This window comes from Narcine bancroftii, chromosome 12, assembly GCF_036971445.1.
Source record: "Narcine bancroftii isolate sNarBan1 chromosome 12, sNarBan1.hap1, whole genome shotgun sequence".
Classification (NCBI taxonomy): Eukaryota; Metazoa; Chordata; class Chondrichthyes; order Torpediniformes; family Narcinidae; genus Narcine; species Narcine bancroftii.
The window spans coordinates 20,101,621-20,118,726 of record NC_091480.1 but is presented as its reverse complement, the minus strand read 5'-3'; the positions used below and the strand labels follow the sequence as shown (position 1 = coordinate 20,118,726).

Below are 17,106 nucleotides of genomic sequence, written 5' to 3'. Positions count from 1 at the left end.
GAAATAATTTATTATCATTTGAACAAATGAAATACAAATATGGAATAGCTCATGGTATAATGTTTGCATACCACCAACTGAAAACCTACTTAAAGGACAAACTGGGAAGCAGACTGAGATTACCAGAAGGAAGCAGCTTTGAATATGTGATTACAACACAGTGATAATTAAAAGATTTATAACAAACATGTACATCAAGCTGCAAGAGAAAGAGAACGATGAAATAAGCTGTAAACCCAAACAAAAGTGGGAAAAAGATTTAAACATAAAGATAAAAAATGAAATATGGGAAAAGCTATGCTCCGGAACTATGAGAAATACAATAAACACGAGGTTACGCATGATACAATATAATTGGTTACACAGGCTATATATCACGCCCCAAAAGTTAAATAAATGGGACCCAACAGTATCAGATAGATGTTTTCGCTGTAAGAAGGAAACAGGAACAACAGTACATGCAATTTGGGCATGTGAGAAAGTGGAAAAGTTTTGGGAAGATCTAAATCGGTATTAAATAAAATCACAAAAAGCAACATACCAAAAAATCCAGAGATCTTTCTTCTAAGTAATATAAGAAGTAAAGAATTAGGCCTCAAACTGGATGAAGCACAATAAAGATTTATTATGATAGCCTCAGCAGTGGCAAAAAAAATGTACAATGTCAACTTGGAAATCAGAAGAGAGCCTGAGAGAACAGCAATGGTACATGGAAATGTACTATTTTTTCCATTGGAAAAAATGACTTAATTTAAAAAATAAAGTCACATTATTGGAACAAATTTGGGAACCGTACATGGAACACAACAGAGAGGGCCTACTGCGGACCTCCACCCCCTAAAATGATAGAATGAGAAGAAGACGAAATGAACTGACCCAGTGTGTAAAAGTAGACGACACGATTTTCCTGTTTATTTTCATTGTGTGATGACATTGTTTAATGGGTTTGGAGGGGGGTGGGAAGGAGGGAGGGGGGAATAAAGGGGAGAATATACAGTGTGTATATATTCAAGAGGGAAATGCTTGTGTGTATTTTGGTTTATGTGGTTCATAGTGTGAAAAATTTTAAAAAAAATTAAAAAACAATTACTTACTATTAATCCTTTTTTCTGCATAATGTGTTTATTTATCTTTCCCATATTACTATCTATTTTGAAAGATGCTGCCTGGCCGCTGGTGTGTTTCCAACAAATCATGAATCTGCTGAGATTGAATTCTGGTTTACTTTAAAGCAAATCCTAAAATCCTACAAAAATGGTTGTTCAGATAATCCCTGACCGTCAGCAAGTTTTGTGGAACAGTATACAAATCAAATTGTAGCAAAACATGCCCTTGGATACATCAAACAGAGAGAAAAAAACCCGTCCTCTCCTATACTTTGTTCCTTCCTCTCAAACAACTTGGTTTAATTTGAAAATTAAAGTCATGTGCAGAAAGAATAGTAATATAGCTTTGTCATTGACTGTAAACTGTTCTTGGGGCTCCCAGCATTGCAAACATGCAAGTGGGAACTGTCTGAATAAACATTCTCCGAACTAATAAACAGAAAGATGTGCAATAATTCCCAACTTACTTGGCCTCTGAGTGGTACAAGCCACCTGACCTATGTTTACTCACTCTTTGCACTTCATTCTCTGTCTGTTGAATTTTTTGGAGGTAACAAAGTGTATTGATGAGGGTTAGTGGGATTGATGAGTTCCACCAGCCTTTCGGTGTCTATACGGGCTTCAGTGAGGCCTTTGGTAAGGTTCCACATAAAAAAATAACTCAGGGGTCCTAAGGCAACTGGCTTGGTAATTGGAGCCAAGGATAATGGTGGTGTGCTATTTTTGTGATTAGGACATGAGCAGTGCTCTATCAGGGATTAGTGCTGGGATCCTTCCTGGTTATTATATACATCATCCATTCTCAATGGGGGGGCAGGAGGCATACAGCATCTCTCACCCCAATCCCCAACCCCACTCAGTGGGCCACATCACATTTAAGGGGGCCAACAGCTTGAAATCATAATTTTTGTTTTTTATGCAGTTGATAGAAGAGAAGAACGGAAGAAACCAACTCAACTTGACTGCTTCACAGGGAAGGGGGCCCATAAACTTTGAGCAGAGTCCTAAGTACACCATAGCCAAAGAAAGGTGCAGAATGACTGATGAACGTAACCAATTTGGAGGTGAATGAAGGGAGCATGATTAGTAAATTCACAGGTGATATGGAAATTGACGGTACTGATAATGAGAAGCTACAGGATCTTTCATCAGTTGGTAAAATTGGTAGGACTACGGCAGATGGAATTTAATTCTGTATGTGCAATGTAATGCACTAACAATGGTAGTGCTCTGGAGAGCTTTGAGGAACAAGGGTACAGGTAAATAAGGTCATGAAAAAGGTATATGGTTTTCATTAGGCCAGGGTACAGTATATGAGATTATGGTATAACTTTATAAAATATTAGATGGGCCACGGAGGCTCAGCACATAGTTACCAGAATGGAGTGTTTCTATTATATTCTAATGCAGTATCACAATGCGACCTTCTACCTATTTTCTTATCATTGGGAAACTTGGAAATCTTCCATTTTATTTTCCCACTCCAGGTCATGAAAGTAGATAATAAATAATGAGGGTCAAGAACTGACCCTTGGGGTACTCTTAGTTAAAAGAACCCATTCATTTTAACTCTCTGTTTTGTCTGTGATGGCCAGTTTTCAATCCATGTTAACACTTCCTGCAATACCTTGGGTTCTTTATTTTGTGCAACAACTTCTCATGTGGCAACTTGTCGCATAAGGGGTCTGCTTCAATGCTGCACAATTTCTTCCCAGGGCCAGGCTTTTGTACAGTACATTTCTTCCCCCAGCTAGTCCTTTGTCCACCATTCTCTCCTCGGGCTAGGGCTCTTCATACCATTTCTTCCCCTGTTTTGGCCCATGCACACTCATCCCTTGGGCCAAACCTCACTTTTTTCCCCTGGTTTTTGCGCTTGTCCATCAATTACTTGTTGGCCCAATCTCTGTACTGGCTGGGGCTTTGTCCCTTCCGATCAGTAATCCCCTCGCCTTGGCCTTTTTCCACCACAGAGGATTTTCACACCACTTCTTCCTGATCTCTGTCTCTTTCTACCTTGAGACCAAGTTTCTGCCCTGTCCTGAGGTTGCTACCATATATTTGTACCATCAAGTCTCTGTCCAACTTGGAAGCCAACACCTGGATATCTTAGAGGAATCGCAGGATGTGAAAATGCTCCATGTGGGTGTTTGTAGGCATTTAAACTTGAAGGAGAATTTTCCAAGTTTAAGTTGCCTAATATTTAATTGGGTGTATGGGAAACATTGTTTCATGTAAGGGAATATCTACACTATTATTTGATGTGGGCATCTTATAGAAGGAGATCTGCAAAGGGTACCACCATTGTTCTGGCTCATAAACATAGAGAAAGCCCTGAACGTGAGAGTTATATCAGGCTAAGGATAAATATCTTTGCATAACAAAAGGAAGAACATACAATTTAGACAAATTTAAATGTTAGAGCTGTTGTACACATTATTAGATCAATATGGGCCTCTTAAAGAGAATATAAAAATTTAGATGAATCAAGGAATTTACATTTTTGCTTTTATTGCATGAATTACAAAAATAGGATCTAGAAAATGCAAGTGCTTAGCTATACATTTCCACTCCAGATTAAAGATAAACTTTCCCTTATTCTGAGTATGTACATTTGGATAATTATGACTGCAGAATGTGGTAATATGTTTCACAAATGTACTTCCTCTAATCTTACTGAGTTATTTGACTTGAAATCCAAGATCAGTAATGAAAGTTGAAAACCCCAGAATTTATTGCACATGGAAGTGAAATCCATTTCTGGAAGTCTTGCTCAATTTCACCCCATCATTTGTAAGGTTCAATTACTGCAACACACTGCCCTTGGTAACTGACATGTTCACTGGATACACATTCACTGATGACACAAACCTGGTATCTCATCCTGAACTTAAGAAATATTACTGTGTGGCGGCTCACCACGAGGCAGGCGAACCGGCCCCGCTTGTAAGCCACGCGGCAGGGCAGCCGGCCAAAATGGCGCCGATGGGGGTTTCCCTTCCTTCCAGCACGGAGCTCAGAAACCCAAGCTGGGGGACCACATGATGCCCGGGTGACGTCAGTGCCCTCCAGCGCGGTTCTCAGCCAGGTCCGGGCTGGGAGTATAAGTGCAGCCCAGCAGCCTGCAATAAACCAGTCTGCTCACTGAGCTCAACCCGTCTGGTTGTGTGTGTTATTGCCGGAGGAGTGTAGCTGCTGCTACAACTGTTGCATTATGAGATTCCACTCGGGGAACATAAATACTTAATATTATTACAACATCTTGGCCAAGGATTTGAAAGACAGGACCCTGAGAGAAAGTTGGAATGCAAATATATTTTTGGGACGTTGCTACCAGTCAACAGTTACATCATGCAGTAATGTAAGCAACGTTGCAAGATATATTTAAAAATTTCTCCACTCTTCATCAAAAATCAATAATGGAAATGTAAAATTATGCCATTTTTAAAAATGCAGAGACTCTCACAGTAGTTAGGCCTGAAATGGTCAGGAATGAAATTGAAAGGGCTAAAGGGTTAGGCTAAAAACACAAGGCTGGAGAAACTTAGCAGGTCAAACAGTGTACTTTATTTAGCAAAGATAAAGATACTGAACCAATGTTTTGTGCTTGAGCCCTTCAAGTTAAGAATGAAATATGGGTGTAACTTGTGTGCAACATAGCTCTGACATTTAAATTTGTCTAAATTGTATGCTCTTCCTTTTTTCAAAAACGCAGAGAATTTTATCCTTAGCCCTGATATAACTTTCTCTACTTTTCGTGACAGGATTATGGTGGCATTTCTGCAGATGTCCTTCTACAAGATGCCCACGTCAAACAATACCTTGGACATTCCCTTACATCCAATCATATTTTGTTCATACTTTGATGAAGGGCTCAAGCCCTAAACATTGATTATGTATCTTTACCTTTGTCATATAAAATACACTGTTTGACTCGCTGAGTTTCTCCAGCGTTGTGCTTTTATTTCAATCACAGTGTCTGCAGAGTTTTGTGATTTACTTAAGGTGCTGGACTGCCCATTTTGAATAGATTCAGGTACTCTCTCAGAGTATGCCAGCTATCTGCAAGTCATGAGGTCAACTACCATTGCAAACAACAGCATCATGGGCTTTCAAAATGCCAATGCAAACACTGTCCACGACTTCTTCCTGAGCATGCAAGATGCCCACTGAATTATTTTAAGTGGCTGGTGATTAAAACTGTAGTGGACTGTAATTGTTGCTTTTAAATCAATATACCTCACTGCTTCAGGTTAAGTCAAGTCAGTGAGCAGGGAGAGACGATTAAATAATAGACATAAGATCAAGCAGTTTTGCTGCTGTGGCATACCTCAGCTGGTAGCAGGGTGTAGGCATAAAACCTCTTCATGTGTGTCACCAGTTCATCTTCTGAATAGTTAACGTATTCCACAAATTTCCGATTGAGGAGGAACCAGTCTGAGCCACCATCTACAGTGATGCCTTCTGGGATTTTCCTGTCTCCGAGGCGCCACATGTGTGTGTCACATTCAAAGAAAATCCTGTCCAATCCCTGCTTTCTTATAAACCTGAGCATAGGAGAGAAAATGGGCGGAATTAAGAGAGGAAAAGTTCAGAGAGCACAAATGGGAAGAGAGCAATAAACGGAAGGGAAACAAGTAGATGCGAGGGTCCAGTACAATTCACAAAAATTCTGGAGAAACTCAGAAGGTCGTGCAGTAGCATCCACGGGAAGCAAAAGGTTGTCAGCGTTTCAATCCTCAGCCCTTGCCTTTCACTTTCTATGGATTCTGCTTATGTAGCTGAGTTTCTACAGCCCCAGCATCTGCAAGCTTTTTTTGTTTACCTTCCTGATACCAATACACTTATGCGGGAGAGTTGCTTTCTCTCTCATTTTCAACCTGGGATCAGTGAATAATCTCTGCCCTTACACAATGCTGCCATTCAATCAATGAGTCAATATTCTTGAGAAAGGCTCTCGACCTGAAATATTGACTGGCTTTTATTTCCCAGGATGTTGTGTGACCTGCTGAGCTTCTCAAGCAATTCTGCGTACAGTGATAAACAGAAGCCTTGCTAAAACTGGGATTGGTGACCAGATAAAACAAGGGGGTTCTGCTTTCACATATCATGACATCAGCAACGGAAGCAGATTACTATTTTAACGATTCTATTCTGAACAAATTTTTAATGAAAACAAGAATAAGGGTCATTCATCTCCTTCATTAAACACATCAAAATATCTGCAGTGCTCAGTTCCTTCCGTACAATGAACCATGACTGGCAATGCATAATAATTAGAACAAGTTGCAAAATTTAATCTTCACAGATTACTGTACCGTGTGTTTTATAATGCTGTCAGATTATGTCATTTGTTTTTAATGCAGGCTGTACAAAATATTGTTAAAATTGATGGGTAGTCTTTGGGGTGTTTAAGCTTTTGCTGCAAGTTACAAGACAATGATTGTATTCAGTTTCAAAGCACTTTCTCTACAACTTCTGGAATGGATTTCTCATATCCCACTACCCTTGGAGTAAGATGACTGTACGTTACAAACTCTCGTCACGTTGGTGTCCCAACATTTTCTTTGTGACAGATCTTCTACTAGGCAACCGTTTCTCCAAGTGCATCAAGCAGATATTTTTTGTCTTGAGAATTGTGGATTGAAACAGATTCCAGTGAATGTAAAACCACAATGCTGGAGAAATTCAGCAGGTCAAACTGAGTTTTTTATATTGCAAAGGTAAAGATGCATTACCAACGTTTCAGGCTTCAGCCCTTCATCAATTGAATCCCTGGTTAATACATAACATTGGTTATGTATCTTTATCGCTGCTACATAAAGTAAAACTTGCTGAGTTTCTCCAGCATTGTGTTTTTGGTTCTATCACTGCAGTCTTTCGAGTTTTACTCCAGTGAAAGTAAGACTGAATTTTGGTCAATATATGACTGCCGAAAGAAAGATTGGTTTGAACAGTCCCATTATACAATGGTTTTTCTACCACAAGTGCTGTTTGAGACAGACTGGAGCATTGGCCAAAAGAGAATAGAACAAATAGTTGAAAGAACAATTTTAAAATGATCTTGCTGAGCTGGGGTAAGTGGTAGTGATGGGGGTGGTATGCAGCTGGAAGAGGTAACGCAGGCTCCGGCACCTGGGCAGAATGGACTCGTCCTATACCCTCTCTGCCTCACTGCAGAGATTATGAGCTGCACCAATGTGAGCAGTAGCACCTTCCTCAACAAGCTTTGGTGACTGAGTCTGAGCCTTGGAAGTGATTTTAGAAATTTGATGCTGAGCTAAATTTAGCACAATGTGACCTCAGATTTGTTAGAGAGTCCACTGGTTTTTGTTGTACCTCTTAGGTTTATCGGTGTTGCTTTTTTTGATGTGATCAGCACTGACCTGTTACAAGCAGCACTGAATGGATGCCTTAATGCATCTGGTGCAGGGAGGGGCAATTTTCATGTGAGTTTAGCATTATAATCAGCAGGTGACTGGTCAGAAGTAAAAAGAATCACTGGGTTATTGTATCATTGACCATTAAGGTGGAAGTCAATGTGTTGCACGGCAGGTTAGCATAGAGGTTAGTGAGACGCTATTACGGTACCAGCAATCCAGGTTCAAATCTGGAGCTCAGTAGTTCTCCCCATAACCTGCATGTGTTTTCCCCAGGTGCTCCAAACATATGGGGTTGTTGGTTAATTGGGTGTAATTGGGTGGCACGGGTTTAAATGGCTGGGATGACCCTCTGCTGTGTTACAAATATTTTTTTTTTAAAAAATGCTCTCACTTGATCAGTTCTCCAGGAATGCTGGTAACTGGAGATGGCCACCCTTTATCTGAAATAAGTCTGTTTGTTCAAAGGGACATGCATATTCAGTCAGCTCACTTTCCTGTGGAGCCTTTCAGAGCCATTCTTACCTTGCCCGGTTTCCCTTTCATAATACACTATTGTGCATTTCTCCTTTCCTAAAAGATAGCCAGGAGGAGGACAACAGAATCTTTTTGCAAGACTGTCACACACTCCAGCACAACCAACACAGTGGATTCCATTTGCAGAGCTAGAGTGGTAAATGCTGGATTGGTGCCAAGCCAATTCCAATTTGAGTTAAGGGCACCGTAGAGGAGGTCTTTGGGGAAGCCCGCCACAATTAGAAATCCCAGTCTCATTTGAGCAACTGAACCAAGTACAGCGAGACCCTCCAAGGTGCCACGGCTCAGTGATGCAGCTAGTAAAAGCGATGCCATTCTGACGGTGAAATTTACACGTTCTCCCTGAGACTATGTGGGTTTTGGAGTGCTTCAGTTTCCTCCCATATTCCAAAGATGTCTCCAATTGGTAGGTTAATTGGCCACTGTAAATTGTCCACAATGAGCCAGTGGGTGCTAGAATCTGGGAGATATGAAGGGAATGTGTGGAGATTAAAATGGGATTTGTGCAACTGAGTGCTTAATGGCATGGGCCAAATGACCTACTTCCATGCTGTGTGACACCATGACAGCTGGGTAGCGCTCCTGGGACCCGGGTGCGATTACTGGGGCAAAGGTGCTGGAAGAACTTTTCAAATTGCAGGGGGATCCCACCCCCACCCCCCCGCAATGACTTGTCACGCACTCACTGGAAGTACTGCCGGATGTTCAGATGCTGTTCAGCACACACGCAAGCAATGATGTCACCGGAATAAGTGGCTCGGCCATTTCCCTGTTCAAATTGCTCATGGACGCAACCTAGGTAAGATTAACTGGGTTCCCTGACTACTTCTGAGGTAGGTCAATGACCTGGTTGATTTCTGACGGGGTTGACTGGGTCAGACCCTTTCAAACTGCCGCATAACTGGGGTGTTAACTGGGCAAGCTGGCTGGTTAACCCCATTTTACATGGAAGTTCGAAAGGGTCAAGTGACTCTTCCTGCCACATCCAAAAACAGTTTCAGCCATGGACTGCAGAGTGTGCTGAATTCCAGAAAACCCATGGAAATTCAATTAAGCACAGAATCTTATATACAAACATCAACGGATTGCTTGCATCGTGGTGCCCCTTTGCACTGCTTCTGGTCACAACCTTCTATCCGTGAGGTCAATTCAACAGTTTGGCAACTGGGAGATGAGTTCAACAGAACTATCCATTTAAAATCTCATTGAGGTGGCAATTGATTTGCAGAAAGCCAACCTGAGTGTTTTAACAAGTCCTTTTCACTTAAGTAATTGGCACTTCTCCACCACATTCTTTCCTACAGACCAAGTTCAAATAGAGGGAGAACAAATTCTCATTCTGATTAGTGAGATGAATAATGAGAATTCAATGAAGCTTTAAGGGTTCACTCACTACTCTTTCCCATTGATATGTTAAGGTAAACTCAGTTTCCATAGAGTTGAAAAGGAAGAGTTCTTTTCTGCAGTATTAACATCCTGATTTTATTTCCACTGTATGGCTCTGCTCAGAATTCTTAGTGTGACTACATGACTGTATTTAAACATGATGGAGATTTACAACCATGACCTTTGATAAATATTTCCAAAGGTGGGACTGATTCGCTTGGGTTATAAATCTCCCAAGGGCAGCCTGTTCATTTTTTTTGCATTGCTATAATCAAAACTCATTTCACTTATAACAGTTGTGGACAATTCTTAGCATATACAAAATGACTTGAATGATCATTTTGTAAAAGTTGTAGGCCAGGGAAACTAGTTGAAGATGATCATTTTTGCTCCGAGTATTTCTCCAGGCAAATGTTGTGGATCAAGTCACAACCAAACAACCCAAAAAACTTGATGAAGTCTTGTACAATTAGTTCAAAGTCAATTCGCTCTCTTTTTTTACTAGTGTCATTATGTTGAGTAAGAGAAATTTCATCTCTTGGAACAATATTCTAGTCGCACAAAAAGATCACAAAATATGCCTAATGAAAGTTGAGCAAATAGAAATAGAAATTATATGATTTTCTGAAATTACCACCTGAATTAAACGTTTTTTCCAAAGATGCCAACCCTGGAAATAAACTATTGAATCAACATTTATGAATTACGTGAAATTATTTTAAGGATTTAAAAAGATGCACAGCATTAACCTCGATTTTGGCTTAAATGATTGCTTTTAGTTCCCCCCCCCCCCCCTTAAATTGGTGCCATTTCACATCTGTAATGCATCCTTGCTCATTACATTTATGCAAGCAAGATGCAATTTAATCAGATCTTTGCAGTTATAAATCTCACTAATTAACCGACAAACGCACAAGTCAAAGAGAACTTGATTATGCTGGCTAGAACTTTTCTATTGAAATGGAACTAAAGCAATTGAAAACAGATCTATGGTGAACTCTACAGTGGGATTTTCATTATTACAACTGCACAACTGGTGTAATTTTTTTTTAAGAAACTTTCTTACGCCAGTAGTCTCCAATAATTTTTTTTTAACCTGACCCAAAATTGTCTCCATAAATTGTTTTTTTATATATGAAGTAAGAAAATCGAAAAAGAGCTTTCTTGTTTTCAGAAAATTCCAACTATGTCAATGTTTAATGAATTTGAACAGCAACATATGTTTATGCCTCTTTCTGAGATGTAAAGACACCCAAGGTCATCTGCCTTTGACAAAAGGAAGAGATAACTTTTATGTGAGGTTTTCCATATCCTTGGTTTCAAAAATGTGTTTCAATCAATAGAAAACTTTTGAAGTCGAATGACTGTTATACAAATTACATAGGAGATGCATAAAGTTTCCTGTACTACTAGCAAGAAATACTTCACCCAAGGTTGTTTCTCAAATAACATATTGTAGTAATCAGTTAGAAATAAGAACAATAAAATCTTTCTTCTGATAAACCAATCATCTTGTGATTCACAAGGACAAATTAAAATAATTTTTGCAGAGAGAAGGAGTTTATTCTCTAGAAAATAGGGACTATATATTAGACTCAATTAAATATTAACCATCAACATATTTAAACTATTTAGGGAGAAGAAAGTATACAAATGCAACTTTTTAATCAGATTAGGAATCCATCCGTTATGGACCACTGAAAGATGATTTGCGTAGATTTAAAGGGTCTCTCAAAACAGAGCAGTGAACTGAATACATGAAATCGGTCTCACTTGAATGATTAAGTGGTGTATTATAAAATTGTAAATATTTCAAACAGAATGAGGAACTTAAAAATGGATTGCCCATTTCAACTGGTGGAGCACACTGCCACCACTGGCAGGAGGATGCGATAACGACATCTCTAATCTAAATGGACAGTTTTGATGAAGGATCATCGACTTGAATCATTAACTCTCTCTCTCTCTCCACAGCACTACTTGATCTGCTGAGTATTTATTGCATGTATTTATGAATGTCTTTTAATGCAAAATAGTTGCATACATGAATAATTGCTGCCATTTTTAACTTAATCAGAATCGCAATTTATTGTCATGGCTGCAACTATTGCTAGAAATTACATTTAAAAAGTATATATTGATAAATTAGTGCGAGAAGAGAAAGTGAGCTAGTGCCTATGGCTTATCATCCATTCAGATATCTGATGGCAGAGGGAAAGATGCTGTTTTTGTACAGTTTTGTACTGTACCTCCTTCCTGACGGTAGCAGTGTGAAGAGATAATGCCCTGGGTTGTGAGAGTCCTTAAGCTTTCTTGAGACACCACCTCTTGTTGATGTCCCTGATGGAGTGGAGACTGATGCCCATGATGGTACTGGCTGAGTTCACCACGCTGTAGTCCTTTTCTGTCCTGTACATTGGCAGCTCTATGCCAGATGCAACCAGTCAGGATGTTCTCCACTGTATTCCTGTAGAGATCTGCAAGTGTCTTTCATGACATTTCAAATCTCCTCAAACTCCTTCTGAAGTATAGCCGCTGGCCAGCCTTCTTCGTGATTCCATCGACATGGGGCCCCCAGGACAGATCTTCAGAGATGTTGGCACTCTTGGATTTGAAGGTCTTAACCTTTTCCGCTGCTGACCCCTCGATGAGGACTGGTTTGTGTTCTACTGATTTTCCACAATCTGTTCCTTAGTTTTGCAAGGTTGAGTGCAAGGTTGTTGTAATGACACAACTCAACGAGCTGATCTATCTCCCTCCTGTTTGCTTCCTCATTGGCTTCTGTGATTCTGCCGATGACTGTGATGTCATCAGCAAATTTGTAGATGGCATTTGCATTGTGCCTAGCCACACAATCACGGATGTTGAGTGAGTAGAGCAGTGGGCTAAGCACGCATCCTTGAGGTGCGCCTGTGTTGATTGTCAGTGAGGAGGAGATATTATTTCCTATTCATACTAACTGTGGCCTTTCGATGAGGAAATCAAGGATCCAGTTGCAGCGAGAGGTGCAGAGGCCCAGGGTTTGAAGCTTACTTTCCAGTACTGAAGGTATACTGGTGTTGAAAGCTGAGCTGTAGTCATTGTAGAGTAGCCTGATGTACATGTTGCTGTTGTCTTGGTAATCCAGAGCTGAGAGGAGAGCCAGTAAAATTACATCTGCTGTGGAGTTATTGCGGCAATAGGTAAATTGCAGTGGTTCCAGATCTTTATTTAGGTCCGAGTTAATTCTGGCCATAACCAACCTCTCAAAGCTTTTCATCGCAGTAGATGAGAGTGCTACTGGGTGAAAGTCATCGAGGCAGCTTCTTATTGACACTGTTCCATTCATTAATATTTAAATTATTATGTTCTCAGGAAGTTAGTATGCGAGATTCCAGGATCAAAAACTGAACATTTTGAGGACATAAACTGTTGGATTGCTCTGACTGGAAAGGTTACAAATGCAAAAAATAATTGGTTAAAACTTGTGAGGAGAAAAACAACAGCAATGCGGGGAGAGATCAGAGACCTGGGATTAATTAGATATCTCTTCTAAAGAGCCAGGAAGGCAATGATCAGCTGAATAGTCTCATTTAGTGCAAGGAAGAATGTGTTGTTACAGTGAATTGAAGATGATAGGAGGTTTATATGAATCATGAACACCAGCTGAGACCAGTTGGACATAATGGATGTTTTAGTCTTTGTGTTGTATGTATGAGCATGTGCACTTGTTACATGGCTTAAACTAATCTCATTTGTTAGTATATGCCTGCACTGGTACACTAGACAAGCTGAAAATATGTACCAAATGCTTGTTCACCTTTTCAAGCTGTTTTACTTCTTCCTTTCACATAACAAGATGCCCTAAATTATCCTCTCCCTTATTCAGATATTTTATTGCCCAGTTTGAAAAGCCACGCTTCACAATATTATTTCAGAACCTGTAATATCCAGACAGTCGACTAACGTTTTTGCACCTCAGCTCTATCTCACATCGTAGATAGCTGACTGACACGATTGGCAATTGTATGACTTGTGAGCGTTACAGAATATGAAAAGAATGTAATATTAGAAAGAAATGGCAATATATTGTGGCCACAATAGTGAAGTATTGCAAAAATTTGGCAAAGATTAGATAACATCATCAGAAAAGAAATGGGATCAATGAGATTTCTGTAGACTGTTAATTATCTTTTTAATGCTGGTTCAATAACTGGATTTAGCTTGTGCATTTAATCAAAGATGAAACTCAAAGAAAGGCAGGATCAGCATCTGCACATGAGATTAAATATTAATTACATACCGACATGCATACTGGTAATACTCTGCAACTTGACAGCCTAAGGAATCCTTTACTAATCCCACTTGATCAGTTTTGAATGATGCATTAACTCTTCTCCTTTACATTTCATGTCAACTCACTAATCATTCTTTTTTCAAATTTCAATTATAATTCATGATGATCCATATACTTTATCAGAACTGTCCTATTTGATATTCAAAAGCAATAAAAATCCTTAATTTATTTGTTGATTTTTTTTTAAACTAACCTATTCTTGGATTCTTGAGATTGAAACTGCAATCTGCCCGTCAGCTTTCAGTCATATTTTCACTGTGAATAAAGCTGATTGAAGTTAAGATTTACCGCCTCACAGTTAGATCAATTTATATATTCGAAGATTCAAAATATTCACTTCAGTAAGATCAGATACAGTCCAAACCAAACCGATGCTTACACTGAAGCGCCAATATTGGCTTGGAATCAGGCAAGGAGTGGGCATTTTTCAAATAGGGAACTTGGAGGAATGAATGTTCTCCACATCTGATTGAACAGGCAGTGAAACCTGACAGACTATTTGGCTGCTGGTGCAGCATCAGTTGGTTGGTTGATTAGGATGTTCGAGATGAATAAAAGAAGTTAGCAATGACATGGTGGATAAACAGTAGCCTGGGAACTCGGCAAAAGTATTCCTGCTTCAGGAGGCCACAAGTCGTGCTGGAAGAGTCCTTTTCTCAATAGGTTCCGCCCATCCTCTCCTCCATAAATTCATTCCTTGGTCTCGTACTCTTCTACCACTGAAGATCAAATTCTTCTCTGCAACCCACCCTCACAATTTACAACTCCCCAGATTCTTCCTGAGTTAGGGAGTGGGGACTCATCATTTTTAATCCCATGGTCAAATGAAAGACTCGCATTAATCCAGCAGTTTTTAGAAGACCAAAGGGGTCGTCAGTCATGTTCTTTTTGAAAGGGTAGTCATTCCCAGTGTCCGGGTCAGTATCGACCCCTCATTCATCATCATCGTGTTGGCATGTTGCACCTTGCTGTGGTTCTGGGGGCTGTCTCATTTATTGCAACACCATAACGACTACACTGATGAATCTCTTCTGCACCCATTCCAACTCAAACTATCAGCCTGGGTTTTTCTATTCACGACCTTTCACCTCAGAGATGAGAGTGATACCCTGCTGACATGTCATGTATTCAGAGGTAATGTACAGAAGACATAATCCCCATTCCCTCGTATCTGGCACCTACTGAGATTGGTAGATGCCTGAGAAGTGAATTTCCCGGTTGTTTGGGATTATGAATGGAGAACTAACGGCGAGGTGCACTTATTTTAAACTTCCATATTTTTTATCCATTTGTTTTCCACGTTTCCTTTTGCTGGTTTCGTGAGGCCTGCTGGTTGCTTTATTTCTGAATAACAGGGATTTTACTGTATTCATTGAGATACTCTATTCAAAAACCCTGGCATTTGTGGAAGGGAGAGATCATTATTCAGCATCCTTTGAGGCAGAAAAATCCACTATGGTAGGGACACTTCAAAGGGGGTTATGGGGTCATTTTTCTGCACGCCAAGTACTGGTAAGAAAAAAAAAATCCATTTTATAAACCATCTGAAACTTGTGCTTAACCATGTTCAATGTTTAAATTGCAAATGGACTCGATGATTTGTAAGCTGCTCAGAGTCATTTTCAAGTATCCAAAGTTTCAAAGGGCACTTTGTTTCTCTTACAACATAACTTATTTTGGAGAATTCCTAAGCCACAGTTTGCAGCTGTAGAGAAAAAAGCAATTAAGAAATGGCCCAGTGCAGTGTGCAGGTAATAGCGTGTAGGTAATGGTGTTTAGCTGTGGTTCAGTGCTTAAGCTTTTGATTCTGCGTCAGAAGGTTGTGGGCTAATTTTCCATTACAGATGCTGGGGCATAACTTAGGCTAACACTTCAAGTTCAGTAGTGAGGGAACACTGCATTGTTGGAGTTGCCGTCTTTCACATTGAATACCCACTTGGGTGATTGTGTAAATTCCCTCAGCACCATAAAATTAACCCTTCAACAAACTTCTAAAACAGACAGCCCAGTGCCTGGATCATTGCTTTTAATGTGTCCCTCCTATGTTCAAAAAAACTGGCTATATTTAAAATTGACCTTGCAGTCTTTGTGATATCTGGAGCTATTAACAGTGTTGCACAAATGCAAGTGTTTTTTTTTCCCTCTTTTCTCTTGCATTAGGCTTAAATTGTTTTTTTTTTCAATCTAATTATGAAAATCATACCAGCCCCATCAAACAAACAGTAAGAAGTGGCACCATAGAGCAAATCTCATTCCCAGTGCGAGTTTTAAAATTCAGTTATGAAGAATGATGAACTTAATGTTCTTCTGTTCTTCTTTAGCTGCTTTAATTTAAACCTCTGGTGCACACACATAATTAGGGAACAGTGACTTGGAGAAAGCTGGGGAGGTGCGCACAAATGAGACGCACTTGGTGAAGGTCCCTGAGGCACTGACTGGTCCTACTTTGATTAATTATCTCCCTCACACAGTCCATCTTGAAATGCGTTCAAGGCCAGTTCCCCATTCTTGATATTCACAGTTTTAAAAATCAATAGCATGAGAAAATAAAAGTGTCCTGATGTTGGAGGATTTATCTTTATCTGTGTAAATTTTTTTTCTCACTTTTGTTCGAACACTCAAGAACAGGCTTTCACTGAATTACTACTAAACTATCCCTGAGCAGCCAATCAGAAAATCAATAATGATGTTAAATCATTATTATCCTTGAATTCACACATTAACACATCAATCCGACTGAGGGGTGCACCGAACCAGATTGCAAAACAGAAAAGGCTGTGAATGGAACAGAGAAATGCACATTGCCAAAACATAAGGCAAGTAGATGTTAGAAATCAATCAAGTGGGCAGTTAAAGTGACTTTCACAAACATAATTTTTGAATAGGTAGAAAAAATTAATCTGACTTGAAATGCTAAATTAAGCAAGAAAGCCGATAGTTACTGATGTCACCACCATGCTGGAGTATGACTAGATTTCTGTACCAATTATATAACGGGCGTAATACCCATTCATAATACCCTAACAGGAATATTGTTAGCTTGAATTTAGCCATTATCTTGCTGCAAATCAAGCCTGAAACAGGGATGATATGACATTTCTGGGCTATTAAAAGATAGATATGCATACCAGAAGGTACAAAGCAAAAATCTGATATTTCATACAGATGGCATGGGCATACAAAAGTCCTTATTCTGGTGTGTCAACTTGAGTGACCTTCCATCTGCAAAGACAGTCTATCTTACCGTTGCTTGCAGGTGCCTGAATCATGTTGTTCATAATAAGAAGTTCTCTAAAACAATGGCAATCATGTGGTAAAGATGGATAATGTTGGAACTGGTGCTTTTCCTCATGGGGGAATCTAA

At 39.7% G+C, this 17,106-nt stretch overlaps 1 protein-coding gene across 1 annotated transcript in view; it reads right to left on the bottom strand.

The window, feature by feature from the left end:
- Positions 1-17,106, bottom strand: part of xylt1 (xylosyltransferase I) — a 235,230-nt gene that overhangs the window by 32,780 nt on the left and 185,344 nt on the right. The window contains exon 6 of the mRNA XM_069906589.1: positions 5,434-5,650. Within this exon, the coding sequence (XP_069762690.1) occupies positions 5,434-5,650 (217 nt within the window). The remainder of the gene's footprint in view (positions 1-5,433; positions 5,651-17,106) is intronic.